This window comes from Macaca nemestrina, chromosome 14, assembly GCF_043159975.1.
Source record: "Macaca nemestrina isolate mMacNem1 chromosome 14, mMacNem.hap1, whole genome shotgun sequence".
Classification (NCBI taxonomy): Eukaryota; Metazoa; Chordata; class Mammalia; order Primates; family Cercopithecidae; genus Macaca; species Macaca nemestrina.
In genome coordinates this window covers 43070872-43091589 of record NC_092138.1, presented here as the reverse complement: position 1 = coordinate 43091589, position 20718 = coordinate 43070872, and the positions used below count along the sequence as shown (strand labels likewise).

The 20718-nt window shown below is 37.7% G+C and overlaps 1 protein-coding gene across 24 annotated transcripts in view; it reads left to right on the top strand.

Annotated features, from left to right (window-relative positions):
• LOC105489102 (multiple PDZ domain crumbs cell polarity complex component) overlaps positions 1-20718 on the top strand; it is a 175392-nt gene that overhangs the window by 13069 nt on the left and 141605 nt on the right. For 13 of the 24 annotated variants that reach the window (XM_071077786.1, XM_071077783.1, XM_071077781.1 and 10 more), the window contains exons 2-3: positions 15690-15762; positions 18532-18698. In XM_071077786.1, the coding sequence (XP_070933887.1) occupies positions 15747-15762; positions 18532-18698 (183 nt within the window). In that variant the 5' untranslated portion in view covers positions 15690-15746. Of the gene's footprint in view, positions 1-13524; positions 15044-15689; positions 15763-18531; positions 18699-20718 lie in introns of those variants that run through there. The other 11 variants (XM_071077775.1, XM_071077772.1, XM_071077773.1 and 8 more) reach the window with 2 other exon arrangements.

Here is a 20718-nt window from a genome sequence, read left to right as displayed (position 1 = left end):
CACGTTCAGCAAAGGGAAGTCATGAAAGCCACTGACTGAATTTAGGAGGTGCTGATGGATGGGGAAGGATAAAAATATCTAATTATGTATAGTACTTATAGCTAGTGATACCTAAGGAGTTTATATAATATACAGCGCTTTTCATAATTTTTGTAGAAAAGATTCCAGGAGAAGCCATTTGGAACAGTAATAGAGAAATTGTGGAAGTAGAGTTATTTTAAGAGTTGGGAAAGTCCTAGAAAATGATCTTGGGAGAATAGTAGAACGTGAAGTTGGATGGGGAGATAAGTTGAAGCGCATGGTTGTAATATTATGGTCTTCTCTCCTACCTCCTAGTTCCACAGTTTTCTCTGTATTGGAAATATTGTCTCCATCATTTAACACTTTCCCCTGAGGAGCCACTCAGTCACAACTGACAAGCCACCTATTGTTCTGCCCCAGTGTCATCAAGATCTCACAAACTCAATGGAGATCCTGTCCGTGAGAGGGCAGCTGAGAAATGACAGACATTTTTTTGTACTATCACCTCCGACAGCAGTTGATAGGTTCTAACAACAGAGACCTGCTGCCAACTATATTTCTGGGTCCCATGGGTACGCTTTTGAGTACCAAATGCTTTCAATTTGTTTTTTCTTTTTGAGATGGAGTTTCACTCTTGTTGCCCAGGCTGGAGTGCAATGGTGCAATCTCAGCTCACAGCAACCTCTGACTCCTGGGTTCAAGTGGTTCTCCTGCCTCAGCCTCCCCAGTAGCTGGGGTTACAGGCATGTGCCACCACGCCTGGCTAATTTTGTATTTTTAGTAGAGACTGGGTTTCTCCATATTGGTCAGGCTTGTCTTGAACTCCCGACCTCAGGTGATCTGCCTGCCTTAGCGTCCCAAAGTGCTGGGATGACAGGTGAAAGCCCAAATGCTTTTTACAAGCACCAGGACACAGTCAACCTGGACTCATTGAATTGCCTCATTCCAGGCAGGGAAAAGGGCAGGAGGTAAGAGCCTGAATTTCCCTGGAGAATTTGTTGCCAGTGTAGGAACTGCACTGAAGAATTCTATGGCACAAAGTTAAGTCTTCTGCATGTTTTAGGTTTCCCCCAATACAATAATGTGGCTACCGTGAGTGCTTTGTGGGCAGCTAGCTGCCTCTGGAGTTTGACATTGACACATTGTTGTGTTCACCTGCGAGGGCAGCTCTTGGAAGAATCCCCCTGCCTGGTTCTATGCAAGAAATATGCCTGGCATGTTGTGTCTTGACCCTTAACACTGAAAATGTGATACAAACAGGGGCATTCTGCCCAACAACCTAAATTCCTTTGAGTTTAACTGAGGAGTGAGAGAACAGAAGAGGCCAAATCTTAATTCTGAGAAGAACTTAAATCTTTCCCCTCAGTCACCATGTTTGCTGTGAGTTAACAGTTTGAGGGGAGGGTACCCTGTCCAACAGAGATACATGAAGAGAACATTATGAATGAAAAGTATGCAAAATGGGTGTTCGGAGAGAAAGTGTTAGAATCCATAGTTCTCTAATGTGTATTCTGGACTCTTTTTTTGTTTTTTGTTTTTTTTTAAATTATGGGTGAAGGTTAATGGGGAAGGAAATAAATATAATGCAATGGGCTATAAACAGAATTGATTGGTCTAAATATTTTTAGAAAAGGAAAATTAGCCTTCCAGAGGGTCGGTTGAGTTAGTCCAGCAGTCCAGGGTTCTGATCCTAGACATACCACTGATTTGTTACGTAATCAACTCTCAGTGAGCTTTAGCTTCTCTGTGACCCATGTGTTTTTTGAGGCCCCTTTCAACTTCAGCTTTATCGATGAGTGTAAGCAGTAAATAAGGGTATTTAACTCAAAGTATCATAAAATATAAATACATAATTATGGAAGCGGATATGAATCTGCTAATATTCTTTATAAAACTTGTGTATCTATGTGTTTTAGAGAATCTGCAGATAAGTTAAGAACATATATACTGTTTGAAAGAGCATTTTGCCTCAGACCAACAATCTTAAAAATAAAACTAACTTTCAAAAGCCAAAGCAAATGTAATGAACATGTTTTTTGGTATAAATACATTTGTTATGTAAGAATACTTGTAAGAAAATATTCAATTTCCATATTATATTTATTTTCATTTTCAGTAGGCTTCATCCCCTCCATTAGAAAATTAACAGGAAAATATGATATGATACTATTTTCACCAAACTTTCTTAGAGTATGTGGATTCTTGGTCAATGTAGTGATTTTGATTTGTGTATGTTTATATAATTGTGGATTAACATGCCTTTTTTCCATAATTTAGTGTTAGCTTATATATATTGTGTGACTCTTCATTATATTGTCATTTGAATATTCATGGAAGATAAATAAGTTTTATTTAAACTGAAACAGGTTTATCTTTATACTTTCTTGGGATCCCCTATAATTCACAAAGGTGGGGTTTTTGAACATATGTTCAAAAGTAGAACAGCAATAGTTGTTCATCACTTCCTGCCCTCCTGCTCTCTGATGAGAAGTTGACTAATCCAGGGCAATAAGTATCTGCTTCTAAGGCCTGTATCTCAAACAGCTTGGTAAAATTAGAAGCAGAATAGCATCAGAAAATGAGAATGAAGCTTTGTTTTTAATAGTAAAACTGAAAATGATTCCTTATGAGATATTATATTTTGAAGAAATGTTTTCATAATATTTCCTTTAGTTTTGCTGGAATTAAGTAGTCTAGCTGAATAAATTATTGTTCTGGGAGAATTTACCAATGGTAACATTATTTTTTTCCAAATAACTTAGTATTATAGTTTTAGGTGAAATTTTTTTTTTTTTTTTTTTTTTTGCCAAACAAGGATAAGGAGGATTTGAAAAATATTACACTAATCATCTCTAGTCCTAGCCTCTAAAACTGGATATTGTTAACATTTTCACATATTGGCTGCCTTATTTTTGTAATAGTTATTATGAGAAATTTCAAATGTACATACATGTCGTGAATCCTCATATACCCATCATTCTGTTTTAACAAGTACTAGTTCATGGTCAGTCTTGTTTCTTCTCTTGTCTCAGACATTTCCCTTGTCCCTTCCCTGGAAGTTTTTGAAGCAAATTGTGGATATTATATTATTTTATGCATAAATATTTCAACCCAACTGCTTTTTACATGCATAATTTAAAACCGTTATAAAAATACAGTTTCCTTAAAAAAAAAAAAAAAAAAAAGAGAAAGCTAAATTCCCCCGTTGAGTCCCCACATATGAGGCTACTACTTCCATCTGTCTACTCCCATCTACTGTCATTTTAGAATGTGTCCTTTTAATCCATTGTTGAATATGAGGAAAGTATGTGTATACATATTTTTATGTGGCCCATATACTATTTTTTATATTTTTAAAATATAAATAAACTACTTATTCTGTAAATCTCCATTTCATTGTTGAGGTTTGGACTCCGAGTCTGTTCTTTAAAAAATGAGTCTAACCCATTTGTGTTTATTGTGAATATGGATATCTGGATTTATTTCATTGCCCTTGTTTTGTGTTTTTTGTTTACTGTGGTTTCTCCTTTTTCCTTGTTTTCCCATTCCTAACCTCTTTTAAATTGCTCAAGTATTTTTAGTTCATCTTCTTTCATTTTGGTGTGTATATTATGTAGAATCTACTTCTGTTTTTTTAGTGGTACCTTAAGGTTTTAACATGTATACTTGGCTTAATTTTTCTAGTAGAGTTTGAAGAAAGAACATTTCTATCCTCCTATGAGTGGAACTCTTTTTAATTTTTATAATTTTTTTTTTGAGACAGGGTCTTTCTCTGTCGGCCCAGATTGGAGTGCAGTGGTGTGATCACATGTCACTGCAGCCTCTACCACCTGGGTTCAGGTGATCCTCCCACATCAGCCTCCTGAATAGCAGGGACTACAGGTGTATACCACCACTCCTGGCTAATTTTTTTAAAATTTTTTGTGGAGATGGGGTTTTGTGATGTTGCCCAGGCTGGTCTCAAACTCCTAGGCTCAAGCGATCCACCAATCTTGCCCTCCCAAAGCTGGGATTACAGGCATCAGCCACCATGCCTGGCCTGAATGGAGATTTTTGGTCTGAAATATTTTTACTGTTTGTAAATATTGTTCACAGTTACTCAGATTTCGTTTGTAAATATTGTTCACAGTTACTCAGATTTCATTTGTATAATGAAAATTTGTCAGAGCTCACATTCCTTTTTTTTAATTTTTAATTTTCATTTTCTAGGGGCAGGGTCTTGTTCTGTTGCCCAGGCTGGAGTTTAGTGGCACAATGATAGCTCACTATAGCCTCAATCTCCTGGGCTCAAATAATCTTCTCACCTCAGCCTCCCAAGTAGCTGAGACTACATGCATGTGCCTCCACGCCTGGCTAATTTTAAGAATTTTTTTTTTTTTTTTTTGTAGAGACAGGGTCCCACTTTGTTGGCCAGGCTGGTCTTGAGCTCCTGGCTAAAAGTGATCCTCTCACCTTGGCTTCTCAAAGTGCTGGGATTACAGGCATGAGCCACCATACTCCGTCAGCTACCTTTGTTTTAACAGTGGATTTATGTTTTATTCGGTGGCAGCTAATGGCTTCTCTCAGGCTCTGAGCAAAACAGAACTTTATAGTGTTATATTCACCCACCAAGTGTAGGAGCTTCCCTGCACTTTGTTTTTCTGATGTAACTCTCTTCTGTAGGATTATTAATTATTTAGTGGTCCTACTAAAATTGTCTTGCTAGTTAACTCCCTCAAATCTTTATTGGAAGTACAGTGCCCAAATGAAATAAAGGAACAAGGGTATTTCGTAAGCAAGGGTACTTGAGAGGAGTTTCTTTTTTTTTTGGATATGATGATATGGTACCATACCAAAGCAGACTGTGTTTGAATGAATAGGTGTGTTTAAATGGAGCAAACAGAGCCTCATACAACATACCTCTGGCAAAATGGAGTTCACTGTAAATGGAGATCAGTGATTGTGCATCTGTAGGGACCAGTTACTCTATTTTCCTCTTATTGGCTGTGCTGCATCTCCCAAGGAATGCTTGTATCTCTTAATGTCGGTTGTATTCTATCTCTATCAACAGACTTGTTTTTGCTGTCTCATAACTCTGGCTTGTGTGTACCTCATTTTAGCTTCTTCATCTCTTACTCAGCTGCCTTCTGTCTTCTCAACTCTTGTTCTACCATTAATTGGCTTATTCTCTCAATATTTCTTAAGTTCTTAAGAGACACTCTAGTCCATTCATGCTTTTCATGTCAGTACTTAGATTGGCTTCCCTTGAATTAAGGAGCCTAGCCGTGGTTCCCTTGGTTATGGTTGGAAGAAGGGGGCGAAGCATAGTACCTGATAGCATAGTCCTTGGAGGAGGGCCTGTGGGAAGGTTGAATTCTGTATTAGTCAGCTTGAGCTGCCATAACAAATTATTTAGAGAGGTGTAAACAACAGAAATTTATTTTCATGGTGTTGGAGGTTGAAAGGTCTAAGATCAAGGTCTGGCAGGGTTCAGCTTCTGATGAGGGTTTTGTCTGTGGCTTGCAGATGGCTACCTTCTTGTGTCCTCATGTGGCCTTTTCTCAGTGCTTGCATGTAGACAGTGAGACAGGGTTTCCTCTCTTCTTCTTTCTAGAAGACCACCAATTCTGTTGGATCAGGACTCCACCCTTATGTCCTCATTTAATGTTAACTGTTCCCTAAAAGACCTGTTTCCAGAATCAATCACATCGGGGTTGGGGCTTCAACATAGGAATTTTGGGCAACACAGTTCATTCCATAGCAACATCGTAAGGTACTATACTCAGCTATTCAAACTCTATTAGGGCAGACATTTCTAGAATAGTCTCACAACACTGACATGTTCCTTGTAGTATTACCATCCATCAATAACCAAAGCAGGAAAGGTGGGATTTATCCTAAACTCATCTTCCTTACCTCCATATTACCATGTCACAGTACTTATGTCTCTTAACTAATCTTAATCTATCTCCCATTTTCCTTTGTTTCTCTAGTTTTGAAAATGCCTCTTACCTGACTTCCTTATCCCTAGCTTCTCTTGATTTTTGTATGTCCTCCATACCATTGCCAGAGTGATCTTTCTAAAGATCACTTTGCCAAAATAAACTTCTAATTAAATCTAAACTCTTTAATGGCTGGGTGCAGTGGCCACAACTATAATCCCAGCTCTTTGGGAGGCCGAGGTGGGTGGATCACTTGAGGTCAGGAGTTTAAGACCAGCCTGACCAACATGGCAAAACTGTGTCTCTAATAAAGTAAATTACAACAACAACAACAACAAAAATTGGCCGGGTGTGGTGGCGGGGGCCTTTTATCTTAGCTACTCGGGAGGCTGAGGCATGAGAATAGCTTGAACCTGGGAGGCGGAGGTTACAGTGAGCTGAGATTGTGCCGCTGTACTCCAGCCTGGGCCACAGAGCGAGACTCCGTTTCAAACAAAACAAAAAACAAATGTCAACTTTTTAAGAGTAGTATGGAGGGCCCTGAATAATTTGGCATTTACTCACATCTCCAGCCTCATCTTCTCTGTCTCTCGTTTTTCCTCAGCCCCAATCCAGGTACTACATAAGAAACTACTTGCAGTGCTCAGAAGGTACCATGCACTCTTGCGTTTATGTGGGGAGCTCTTTCATCAGACCTTCTCCCCCACCTATTCTTTAAGACTCTGTGCAGGAGTCTGTGACTCCAGGAAGTTTCCCTGACTTCTCAGTTCAGCTTGGGTGTCCCTCCTTTGTGTTCTTATATTTTAATTGTTTATTTCTTTTCCTTTCATTCACTTGTACGTGAGTTCCCAGATTGTATCATCATTTCTCCAATTCTGCTACTAGACAACATGCCAGTCATGTAAGTGCCCCATGTGTGTTTGCAGAATCAGTAAATGACAGAATTTGAGTCCTTTTCTAATCTCTTGACCTTCCCTGCATTTTCTTTTCTTTTCTTTTTCTTTTTTGAGGCAGACTTTTGCTCTGTTGCCCAGACTGGAGTGTGCTGGCTCGATCTCAGGCTACTTGGGAGACTGAGGCAGGAGAATCACTTGAACCCAGGAGGCCGAGGCTGCACTGGGTTCAAGTGATTCTCCTGCCTCAGTCTCCCCAGTAGCTGGGACTACTGCATTTCCATTTCAGGTAATTTGTATGGCAGTTTTTATAAATAAAGAATAAGAATATTAATCAATATTTGAAGTATGTTGTGAAGTTAAGGTTCTTTAATACTTGATTTTCTTTCATTTTGGTGGGCAAAGTGGAATTAATACATCTTATTTTCATTGAATAAATTTAGGAAGATTTATAAATGTCAACTTGAAAATAAAAATTGTGTTCATGAATGCTTTTTTGATCAAAGCCTATAAAAATGAGGGAGCAGTTCAGAAGAACAGATGCTAAGAAAAGGCTGAGTGATTTCTGTTGGATGACTGCGTGATGTTGGTGGGTACTGTGACATTTCTATACTTTTAGAGCTATAGTTCAGTAATGTTACCCAAAAGTAGGAATTATGACTGAAAGTGTAAGTATTGCTGTTATGGACAATTGAATTTATGAAAATCTACTTGCATTTGACTACTACAATTGTGCTTTTGTCTGCTAACTTCAGGTACTGCTGCGGCAACTATGAATGATAGAAATGGTAAATGTAAATGCAATAACAGATGCTGAGCAACTTTGACAAGCTGCAAGCCATTGAAACAAGCACTTTTAATGTTGTATTCCTTTTTCAGTCAGAATTGTTTAAGATAACTAGAAAATTGTATGCATTTGGGGCATTTTCTCTACATAGAGTTATTTTTAGCATAAAACATATTTTCACTTGTTAGTTGCCATATAATCTGCATTGAGCAGAATGATTTGTGTTATGTTTCAAACGTTGATTCTCTACTTTGTAAAAGCTGTGCCTACATGTTACCATTACAACTTGTTGAAAAGTAAAATGATTACTCAGTTAATCCGTTCCTACTTCTAAATAATACCAAATATTCTGTTTTATTTTTATCCCCTGCTGACACTAATGTTATCAACAAATTGCTGGAGAATCATATGGTCACAGGTAAAATCTTTGAGATGTATTGAGGATTAGGCAGCTCTCTCGTGATGTTAAAGTTTTACAGGAAGCGTGAAAGGTAAAATGATTTTATATGTCTTTTTTTTCTCTAAGCTAGCATGTACATAGTAGGATTGTTAGATAAAATAGCAGATGCCCAAGTTAAGTTTGAATTTCAGATAAATAAGATTGGATTTTAGTATAAATATGTCCCAAGTATGGCATGGGACATACACTAAAAAAGTATTCATTTACTTGAAATTCAAATTTAATTAGCATCCTGTGTTTTTATTTGATAAATCTGGCAGCCCTCTATTAAGATACAAAGTTTGAAAAACACAAAAGTAATGCAGTGCAAAGTAAGATTGTCTCGGCGTCCTTCAGCCTGCCATATCCCACTATCAGTGTCTTTGAAAAAGTTGCAGAATAGTCTATGCTTTTATAAACATGCACACATCAGTTTTTACTTACCTAAACAATTGCCGTCCTATTCTGTACAAAGTGTAACAACTTCATACCTTGTTCTGTATCTTCTTTTTTATAAATTCGACAATATATTTTCACCATGTGATTTTTGCGAGATAGTTCGGAAAATAGGGGGTAGTGTGATAGAGTTTGGGCTTTAAAATAAGGGACAGTAGGGTTCAATTCCAAGTTCTCCCACTTACTAGCTGTGTCACCTTGATTAAGACCCCGACCTCTCCTTTTCTCTGTTGTGTTATCTGGAATACTGTGTCAGGCACTGGAGGATATTATGGGGAGCAAGGTGGTCAGAGTCCTCACACGCATGATGGAGCGTGGATAAACTGCACTTGCCTAGCACTCTGGTGCCTAACAGATACTGAATTCATTGAGCTATTACTGATATGTCTTGTGGTTCTAAAAGCTAAGGCTGTTGGAACAGATTTTAGGTTCAGTTTTTATAACCAAATAGTGATATAGCCACAAGCAGGATACCTGAACAGCAACTAGAGGGAAACTGGTAATTTTTCTGTGCCAGGTTTGAATACAGTTGTCTCACCCCTTGGAATGTGGAGGATACATTCCAAGACCCCCAGTAGTTGCCTGAAACCAAACATAGTACCTTACCCCATATGTACAGACCTGTTATTCTATTGAATTTTGCCTTATTGTGCTTTGCAGATACTGAGTTTTTTTAAACAAATTGATGGTTTATGGCAACACTGTGTCAAGCAAGTCTATTGGTGCCATTTTCTTTTCCAACAGCATGCGCTTACTTTGTGTGTGTCACGTTTTGTTAATTCTTACAATATTTCATGCCCTTTATTATTCTTACATCTGTTACAGTGATCTGTGATCAGTAATCTTTGATGTTACCATTTTAATTATTTTGGGGTGCTGCAGCCCTGCACATTTAAGATGACGAACTTAATAAATGTTGCACATTTTCCAACTGCTCCATCAACTGGCCATTCCCATTCTCTTTCCCTCCTCTGAGGCTTCTCTATTCCCTGACACAGAGCAGTATTAAAATTAGGCTGTTCAGTGTTCAAGTGAAGGGAAGAGTTGCATGCCTCTCACTTTAAATGAAAAGCTAGAAATAATTAGTGAAGAAGGCATGTTGAAAGTAGAGATAGACTGAAAGCTAGGTGTGTTGTGCCAAATGGCCAAGTTGTGAATGCAAAGGAAAAGGTCTTGAAGGAAATTAAAAGAGCTTCTCCAGTGACCACATGTAAAGCAAAACAGCCTTATTGTTGATATGGAGAAAGTTGTAATGGTCTGGATAGAAAATCAAATCAGCCACAACATTCCCTTAAGCCAAAGCCTAATACAGAGCAAAACCCTAACACTCTTCAGTTCTGTGAAGGCTGAGAGAAGTGAGGGAGCTGCAGAAAAAAAGTTGGAAGCTAGCAGAGGTTGGTTCATGAGGCTTAATGAAAGGAGCCATCTGTATGACATAAAAGTGCAAGGTGAAGCAGCAAGTGCTAATGTAGAGGCTTCAGAAAGCTATCCAGAAGATCTAGCTAAGATCGTTAATGAAGGTGGCTGCCCTAAACAACAGATTGTTAATGTAGATGGAACAGCTTTATATTGAAAGAAGAGGCTATCAGGGACTTAAATAGGAGTAGTCTGGCTTCAAAGCTTTAAAGAGACTGACTCTCTCATTAGGAGCTAATGCAACTGGTGATGTCAAATTGAAGCCAGTGCTTATTTACCATTTCAAAAAGTTTTGGACCCTTAAGAATTATGCCAAATCAGCTGTGCCTGTGTTCTCTGTGAATGGAAAAAGAAAGCCTGGATAACAGCACATCTGTTTATAGCATGGTTTACTGAATGCTTTAAGCCCACTGTTGAGACCTCCTGCTCAGAAAAAGGTTCTTTTAAAATACATTACTGCTTATTGACAAGGCACCTGGTTATCCAAGAGCTCTGATAGAGTTTTACAAAGAGATAAATGTTGTTTTCATGTCGCTAACACAACATCCATTCTGCAGTCCCTGGACCACAGAGTAATTTTGACTTTCAAGTCTTATTATTGAAAAAATAAATTTTGTAAAGTTATAGCTTCTGTACTTAATTATTCCTCTGCTAGATTAGGGCGAAGTAAATGGAAAACCTTCTGGAAAGGATTGACCAATTTAGATGCCATTAAGATATTTGTAATTCATGGGAGGAAGTCAGAATACCAACATTAGCAGAAGTTTGGAGGAAGTTGATTCTAAAACTCTTAGAAATAATGCTGAGGGTTCAAGACTTCAGTGGAAGAAGTCACAGAAGATGTGGTACAAATAGCAAGAGAACTAGAATTTCAAATGGAGTCTGAAGATGTGACTGAATTGCTGTACTCTCATGATAAAGTTTGAATGAATGAGGAGTTGCTTTTTATGGATGAGTAAAGAAAGTGGTTTCTTGAGATGAAATGTATGCCTGGTGAAGATGTGAACATCGTTGAAATGAAAAAAAGGATTGAGGCTATTACATAATCTTCGTTAATAAAGTAGGAGCAGGAATTGAGAGGTTCTATTGTGGGTAAAATGCTATCAAACAGCATCCCATGCTACAGAGAAATCTTTCATGAAAGGAAGAATCAATGTGGCAAAGCTCGTTGTTGATTTATTTTCAGAAATTGTCACAGCGACCCCAGCCTTCAGCAGCCACCACCCGTCAGTCAGCAGCCATCAGTACAAAGGCGAGACTCTCCACCAGCACAAAGACTATGACTCACTGAAGTCTCAGATGATCACTAGCATTTTTTGACAGTAAACTATTTTTTAATAAAGGTATATAGAATGTTTTCCTAGACATAATGCTGTTGCACATTTAATAGACTACAGTGTAGTGTAAACATAACTTTTGTACTCACTGGGAAACCAAAAAATTCGTGTGACCCCTTTTATTGAGAGATTCACTTTATTGCAGTGGTCTGGAACTGATCCTACAATATCTCTGAGGTATGCTTTTTTTTTATTTTTATAAATACATACCTATGATAAAGTTTAATTTACAGATTAAGCTCAATAAGAGATTAACAACAACTAATAATAAAATAGAACAATTACAACAATATACTGTGTATTCTTAATTCTCTTTGTGTTGAGGGATTTAGTACCTTGAAATGTAAAAGCAGTGTTTTTGAATATACTTTGAATATCAATTTAAAGAGGCTTCTTAAGGGTTTTTCTTAAAATCTTGGATTTTAAAAGTGATTTGTTTAAAGACGTATGGACATTAACATTACATAAATGGTGAATATTCCTGATCTTTCTTTGATAGACCCACTGCTGGTTTCTAACATATGTATTTCTGACTTCTTCATACCTTGTCTGAACAGTTGGCTGATTTGACTATCTACAGCAGTCTATTCCATTTCAGACTTCATTCATTTTGGGTCTCTATTTCTTCCTTTGGTTTCACTTTATGTAGGGCATGGTCTGTTTGAACTTGGAAACAGGGAAGTCGAATCTTCCTGCTTTCTAGAGGCAGCATATTGTAGAAATTAAATTGTGGACTCTGGAGCTAGATGGCTTGTGTTAAGATCCTTGCTCTATCACTTAGTAGTGGTGTGGACTTAGAAGAGTTACTTAACCTGTCTGTACCTCATTTTCCTTGTTTATAAAGTGAGTGAATTGTGTAAGTATTAAAGGACTTAATTGGAAGCATGATTCGAATAGTACCTAGCATGTGGTAGGTGCTGTGTGTTTGCTGTTATCATTTCTGCTTCTGTTTCAGCATTAGTGCTGATCTCCTTCTTATCATATCCATAGCTCATCTCTTTTCTGCCTCTCTGATTCCTTATTGTCACTGCTTAGCATGAATTGTCCAGACAAAAAAAAAAAAAAAAAAAAGAAAATCCCTCAGAACTTGCCATTCTTCTGACATGTTGGATCTTGTTTAAGTCATGCCAGTTGGCCATGACCCACTGTTATCACTCAGGTATCCTTAAGTTTTCATATAGTATTTAAATGGGCAAAAAGGGAAAGGAAATGGTAGGGTAGTGAAAAGGTGACAAGAGGAATTCATGGCTGCAATTTGAAGGGAGTAGACTCAATCTATCTCAAAAATTTTGTGATTATAAATGAATTTGTTTATAATTAGAACCGAATCCTCAGGACAGGTATATCAGGCACAGAAAGGAACAAGTTTTTAAAAGTTCTTATGTTTTTGTCGGGGTTGCTAATGGTGAAATCCCCTGAAAAATCTCAAAAAAAGCTATGCATTTATTTTAGGGACATCCAAGCCTAGAAAAGAAACTCTGAAACTGTAATTTTAAAAAATCATTGAAATACGAAAGAGTAGAGCTCTCTCATCTGGGAGCTATTTTTTGTTTTTTTTTTAACCTTTGTGTAATTTTTTGGGGAAGAAAAAGTAATTCTATTTTACTGTAACCGACTTGTAGATGAACTTTTGGACAACAGTGTTTTTCTCAATTAGGAACTGCCTACGCTGTACTTTCTCTGCAGACTTCCCATAAATCAGTGAGCTTCTAAATCCGAGGTCTACCTCCCATGTATGTCAGGAACACTGTCTATCTTTAGAATTAATTTTTCATGTGCATACCAAAAACATGTATAATTTTATCCTTTCAAAACGTTATAAACATCATTCATTTATAAATAGAGACTCAGATTCAGAAAAAGATAAGTGACTTAACAAGGGCATATAGCTAGTTGAAATTTAAATTCAGGTCATCAGACTCTCTAGTCCATGCTTTTTTATTGCTATCATGCTTCTTCCTGGGTGATTAAATATACTTTTGTAGCCCTGGGCTTCCTTATATTGGGGTATCTTTATTCAGGCAATTCTCTTGGTTCAGCCTCTTGGAGCAGCTGGGACTACAGTCACATGCACCACGCCCAGCTAATTTTTGTATTTTTGGTAGAGACGGGGTTTCACCGTGTTGGCCAGGCTGGTCTCGAACTTCTGAGCTCAGGTTATTTGCTGGGATTACAGGCGTGAGCCACCATGCCCAGCCCTATTTTTTTCTGGAGTTGGGAGGGGACAGAGTCTCGCTCTGTTGCCAGGCTGGAATGCCGTGGCACGATCTTGGCTCACTGCAACCTCCGCCTCCCTGGTTGAAGTGATTCTCCGTCTCAGACTCCTGAGTAGCTGGGATTATAGGCATGTTCTACCACACCCAGCTCATTTTTGTATTTTTAGTAGAGACGGAGTTTCACCATGTTGGCCAGGATGGTCTCGATCTCCTGACCTCGTGATCCACCCCTCTCAGCCTCCCAAAGTGCTGGGATTACAGGCATGAGCCACCATGCCTGGCCTATTTTTGTGTTTTAATTACCAGAAGTTAATTGTTTCTGAGGCGGGGTGGCTAATAGTAGGCTGTTTTGTGAAGGAATATTATATTCTTCTTGTAAATAAGAGTAAAAAAGTCACCAATTTATTTGTTAATATTACCCTATATTAGGCCTCATGAAATAATGTATTGCTTGGCATTGGAATTCCTATCTATGTGGAATATATTGACTCGGCATTAATCCTGAATAAATGTATCATAGTTACAAGTTATGCTATGAGCTGGAAATTGGCATACTTTATCTCATTTTTCAAAATATACCCAATGAGTAAGTGTGTTTTAAAAGAAACAGATGTTGAAATGATAGGTCCCTTGCTCAAGGCCACACTTCTATTTAGGTTTCAATTCCAGGTCAGAGCCAGTATCCTCTTTTCTTGACACAAAGATACTTTTTAAAACAAGTGCCAGTAGTTAAACGATTTGACATTTGAAATGGAGTTGATGTTTCAAATAGTATATTCTAAATTGGGATAAGACAAGTCAATACATACTGTTCTTTGTTATCACACAGAGCTAATTGCAGGCATTGATGTTTTGTAGATCTGCTCATCTACATCACACACTTCCTTTTTAGCCAAATGAATTTTGTCTGAAAGAGGTAACAGGAGGCAACTTGTTCTTTCTAAGAGAAATCCCATTTTATCTTCCAGATGAAAAATGAGAATGTGTGGTGGTAGATTTCTTTTTTCTATTGAAGGAATGACTGACTGACTGTCTTCTTCATGATTCAGGGTTTTCTGTGAGGCAAAAGAGAGATGGAACTATGGGGATAGTTGTGCAGATTTGTTTGGCAGCAAAGGCTCAAGATGGATTAGTGACGTGGATGTTAGCATTGCAGATCTGTATCCAGTACTTAAAAGAATCTAGTTAAGTATTCTTAGAGGAAGATGAGATGTGTGGATTGAAGGAGTTGAGAAGGTTTCTTTGAATGGGAAAGAGCAGAACATTATAGTCAGGAGAGTATTTTGAGAACTTTTGAAAAATTTAACACTATGTGCTCCCTTCTGTTCAGTTTTTCATCCATGATTTAATATATTATCTTCCAGTAGTTCAGGTACTGCTTGAGTGTCACATTCATTTCTTTTTTTCTTTTCTTTTCTTTTTTTATTTTTTTGAGGTGGAGTCTTGTTCTGTGGCCCAGGCTGGAGTGCCATGGCATGATCACGGCTCAGCGCAACCACCGCTTCCTGGGTTCAAGTGATTCCTCTGCCTCAGCATCCTGAGTAGCTGCGATTACAGGTGTGCACTACCACACCCAGCTAATTTTTATATTTTTAACAGAGACGGGGTTTCACCATGTTGGCCAGGCTGATCTCAAACTCCTGACCTCAAGTGACGCACCCACCTTGGCTTCCCCAAGTGCTGGGATTACAGGTGTGAACCACCACGCCCAGCCCACAGTTCATTTCTAATAGGTATGCATGCATTGTCTCCTCAGTTAGGGGTGTGAGCCTTTGAGGGCAGGATCACATTTTCTACTTTTTATGTTTTTTTGCCACAGAATTTCTTATGTGGAGTTAAGTAAGCTTCTTATTCTACACTTAAAGATCTATAAGTGAATACAAGATTATAGTGGTCTGTATTGTAAGTGGAACTTCTTATGGAAATATGTTTGAAACTTCTGCCACCTTATTTAAAACAGAATTTATGTCTTTTACCTTATCCAAGTATTATGGGTAAATATATACATAGAAGATTATTTTGAATAAGTCCTAAAATGATTACTTTATTGTCTATAAAGAGAACTATCTTAAGTTGTATCAACAAGATTTTAATGGTCAAAAGAATTTGAGTTGTATCGAGTGTTTAAAATTTTAGAGTATTTAGCTTTAGAATATAAAGTTCTGATAAAACATAACCATTCTATTTTATTTCTTTTTTGCAGAGTTCCATTTTAATTGCTGTTAATCATTTTAGAGAAGAACACTGAACTTTGAAAAAAATGTTAGAAGCCATTGGTAAGACTTATTCTTTTCTGCCTACTTTTATAAGAATTGTAACTCCTCCCATTGGGATTTTTGACATATGGTGTGTTTAACATAGCAGGATTCTGTCTATAGTATCTAGATTTAAAAAGTGTTTACCTACTAACATTGTACTAAGGTAATATGTTTCTGTATTTGGACAATTTCATCTGAAGTGTTATAAAAAACACATTACATATAAGCAAAAATTAAAAACATATGAGATATTCTTCCAGTTATAGATTTTAATAAAGCTTAATGTAAGCCCAATTCTGATTTATGAGCCCATTTCTGGTTAATATCTATTTCTGGAAAGCATTTGGAATTTTAGCAGTTTTTTTAATACTGAAAGAAGATATTACTTGTGGCAGGTGAAGTACTGCTGAGCTCTTGCTATTAATTGATAAAGAGAAAAATGTTACTTAGTCTTATGCTTTAAGGCAGTTTAATTTCTACATGAGATAATTTAGGTCGAAATATCTACATTTCCCAGACTCATGTGTTAATAATTTGTTTTTCCCACTGCTCTTTAGTTTTAAGGAAACTAGTTAGTAGAACCATTTATAGCTAGATATATCAGGTATGGCACAATACATGCAATTATCTGACACTCTAGTTCCTTACCCTATTCCAGGTAACTCTTTGGGTATGACTAAATGGAAAGTGTTTGGATTTCACTCTGGCACCTTAATCATTATGGCAGATACCTTGACGTCAGTGGGTTTTGAGGGATAGAGTGAGAGTCAGTGGCAGTAACGAGAGAAGGACCTGTTTTTGTGATCATGGGGATCTCTATGATGGCTTTTGTTCCTGGTACTGTGCTGGTAATGAAAATGTATGTATGTACATTTCCTTCACTTCCCATTTTATACTAAACGCACATGCTGTAAAGACTCCTAGTCCACATGGGAAAGTTCTTAATAGGAAAGTGGAAAGGAAAGGGCAAATACAGAATTATTTAAACCATTGTTTTCTAGTCTTTATTTTGTTTTGTGCTGAGTTGTACACTTTCCAAATAATTGATGTGGAAATTAATATTAGATTTGTATTCTGAGATACCATGGGACATATAACCCAGAATAAGATGCTCATGTGTATCTTTATCATTATTTGTTTTTAAAATTCTGCATATGAGTAAATATTGTTTGTTTACTCATATTGTGTGTGTGTGTGTGAACTTATGATCAACATCAATTCATGTTTTAATCACCCTATTTCTTTGCAATTTCAGATTTGGTGCTATAGAAAGTGTCTGTGGTGATGATTCCATTTTTTTTTTTTTTTTTTTTTTGAGATGGAGTCTCACTCACTCTGTCGCCCAGGCTGGAGTGTAGTGGTATGATCTTGGCTCACTGCAACTTCCACCTCCCGGGTTCAAGGGATTTTCTTGCCTCAGCCTCCTGAGTAGCTGGGATTACAGGCATATGCCACCATGCCCATCTAATTTTTGTATTTTTAGTAGAGATGAGGTTTTACCATATTGAACAGGCTGGTCTCAAACTCCTGAGCTCAAGTAATCCACCTGCCTCAGCCTCCCAAACTGCTGGGATTACAGGCATGAGCCACCGTGCCCTGCCGATTCACCCTTTTTATCATTACTGGGATATGGGAAATATGTTTAAATAGATATACTTGTTACCATGATGAATCTAAGTAATACATCTGAACAATCTCCATTAAAAAAAAGTTTTGGCTTCACTTATAAGAGTGTGTAAGTGTATGTGTTTGTGTTTCAGGGAAAGGTTTTTAACTATTATTTGTGGTAGAAACTCTGGCGTAAGTATGATTGTAAGACGCTAGGACTAGTAGGACATAATTACTGAATATATTTACTTTTTGCAACTTTGTGCCTGATTTGTACGGTGTTCAGTAATTATTTGAATTGATTAGCTTTGAAGCGAATATAATATGCTATTTTATTTGCTATTTAATTTTGGAGAAAGATATTTAAAGTATTAAAAAGTACTCAGGGCCGGGCGCGGTGGCTCAAGCCTGTAATCCCAGCACTTTGGGAGGCCGAGACGGGTGGATCATGAGGTCAGGAGATCAAGACCATCCTGGCTAACACGGTGAAACCCCGTCTCTACTAAAAAATACAAAAATCTAGCCGGGCGAGGTGGCGGGTGCCTATAGTCCCAGCTACTCGGGAGGCTGAGGCAGGAGAATGGCGTAAACCCAGGAGGCGGAGCTTGCAGTGAGCTGAGATCCCAGCCTGGGCGACAGAGCGAGACTCTGTCTCAAAAAAAAAAAAAAGTACTCAGTTTTGTATTTTTTGTGTTTTTGTACTCCATTAAAAAATGTCTACTTTCTCTACAGTTCTTTTTGTTGTTGTTGTTTTGAGATGGAGTCTCGCTCTGTCTCCCTGGCTGGAGTGCAGTGGCCTGATCTCGGCCCACTGCAACCTCTACCTCCCAGATTCAAGTGATTCTCCTGCCTCAGCCCCCTGAGTAGCTGGGATTATAGGAGTGCACCACCACGCCTGGCTAATTTCTTGTATTTTTAGTAGAGACAGGGTTTCATCATGTTGGCCAGGCTGGTCTCGAACTCTTGAGCTCAAGTGATCCGCCCGCCTCAGCCTCCCAAAGTGCTGGGATTACAGGGGTGAGCCACCGCGTCTGGCCTGCAGTTTTTTATTCAATTTAAAAGGGACAATTTTATGCACTCAATAGAAATAGTTTTAGAATTTCTACTAGATGGAGTCCTCATAGGCTGGACATGTGTCCTTTGAATCCTATTATTGACAAATGCTGCTCTTTGGTATAGACAAAAATCGGGCCCTGCAGGCAGCAGAGCGCTTGCAAACCAAGCTGCGAGAACGTGGGGATGTAGCAAATGAAGACAAACTGAGCCTTCTGAAGTCAGTCCTGCAGAGCCCTCTCTTCAGTCAGATTCTGAGCCTTCAGACTTCTGTACAGCAGCTGAAAGACCAGGTAGGACATCATTCACCCAAGCAGGCGTTCACGACATGGCATAGATCTTGTGAAAGGCTGGTGTTTTTCTGAAAGGCTGATTTTTCTATGTGTTAATGAATAGTTAATGAAGTCATTTAAACCTCCAAATGAGACATTCAGATTCAATGTGGCTTTTTTCCTCCTAGTTATTTTTGTAATGGTTGTTGCTGTATATTGTAGATGATATGACATTGTGTTGAAAGCTGTGTGGATGCTGAAGAATGAGTTTCTACAGGAAAAACGGATGATAAAAATATGTTTAGGATGGTTGGCTGTAGACTTGGTTTCCATCATCACTCAGGCTCATTGTTCATGTGATCGTTCATTCAGATTCGGACATTCAGTATACTTACAAGATTTCAGATAAGCTTGGATTTGCATGTGTAATCATGTGTATGAGGAAGGGAAATCACCTCTATTTTGACAGTAAAAGGAATAATTACATTGTCATCAGTTAGAGGAATTGCAATTCTCACTTCTTTAAAGAGTGTAAGTAGCAATTGCTTCCATGACAGCTCAGATGGTGATAAACATTAGAACTTCTAAATGTAACACAGTGCTTTTTTGTTCTGTAAAAAGTATGAGCATTAAAAAGTCCTAGCATTTATATTAAAATTGAAACATTTCACAATGACAGAATGAAAACTGAAGTCAGATGTTCTTTGAACTTACTTAATTTAATCACCATTTCTATGCTTTAAAAATATTTTAAAAATGTTTGTTATCTTCAAGGTTTGAAATCAATCTAATTATGCCTTCAATCCAAGTTGGTTTTCATTCTGATGTCTTTAGCATTAATTTAACGGTTATAGATGACTTGCTAGCAAATATTCTGCCATTTAAGGTTAAAAATGAAACTTGAAGATTAGTTTCATAACTGAGTGAAACAGCTTCAGTTAAAAAAAAAAAACCAAAATGTGGCTAATGCGAAAGAACAAAAAGTAATAAGAGAGAATGAATTTGTTTAATATCATATAACTTCTTAATCTAGATATTTTGTAGCAAAAAAAGTAAATCAAGAAGAATCTTCACAAATACTTTTCTATAGTAAATTTCTATCTAATGGTTTTAAGTCGTGATCATGAATTTAAGGTGTTTTTGTTATATGTAGTTGTGTTTGTCTCCTTTACAAGTTATTGAAAAGATTGATTTTGTTTTATTTTTTTTTTGAGACGGAGTCTCATTCTGTCACCATGGCTGGAGTGCAGTGGCACCATCTTGGATCACTGCAGCCTCTATCTCCCTGGTTCAAGAGATTCTCCTGCCTCAGCCTCCCGACTAGCTGGGATTATAGGTGCCCACCATCACATCCAGCTAATTTTTGTATTTTTAGTAGAGATGGAGGTTTCACCATGTTGGCCAGGCCGGTCTCGAACTCCTGACCTCAAATGATCTACCTGCCTCAGCCTCCCAAGGTGCTGGGATTACAGGAGTGAGCCACCATACCTGGCAAGATTGATTTTCAGTACTGGTTTTCAGAATGGATTGGCAAGCTTTTGGAGAAACCAATATCCTGAATAAAAGCATAATTACGTTGTGGAAAATTATCTGCTTTTTCAGAGAGTGTAAAGAAGTTGAACAGATATCTTCTATTCTTACTATGTTATGTGAAAACATGATGAGAATGAGAAGAAAAGTTGAAACAAAAAGAGTGCTAGCAAGTGTGTTGGGACATACCACTGGCCCAGTGAGATAACTTGAAATTTCCCTTGCAGACAGTTTTATATAAAAGGTATAGTATTTGTGCATACAGTGTCCCATTAAAGGAGGGGACAAATAGTCCTGCCTATTAAGCTTGTTTTACCATTTCCATATGGAGGTAGGATATGGGCTCTAAGACTATTTGGGTCCCACGTGATTCAGATGAAACCTACTTGGAAATTTGTTGAGACTGAGACTAACTACAGCATAATCTTATTATTTTGTTAATGATAGACACTGGTATATTTTAAGACTACAAAAATTGTGAGGTCTGAGAATTCTATGGGGCATGCCTTAC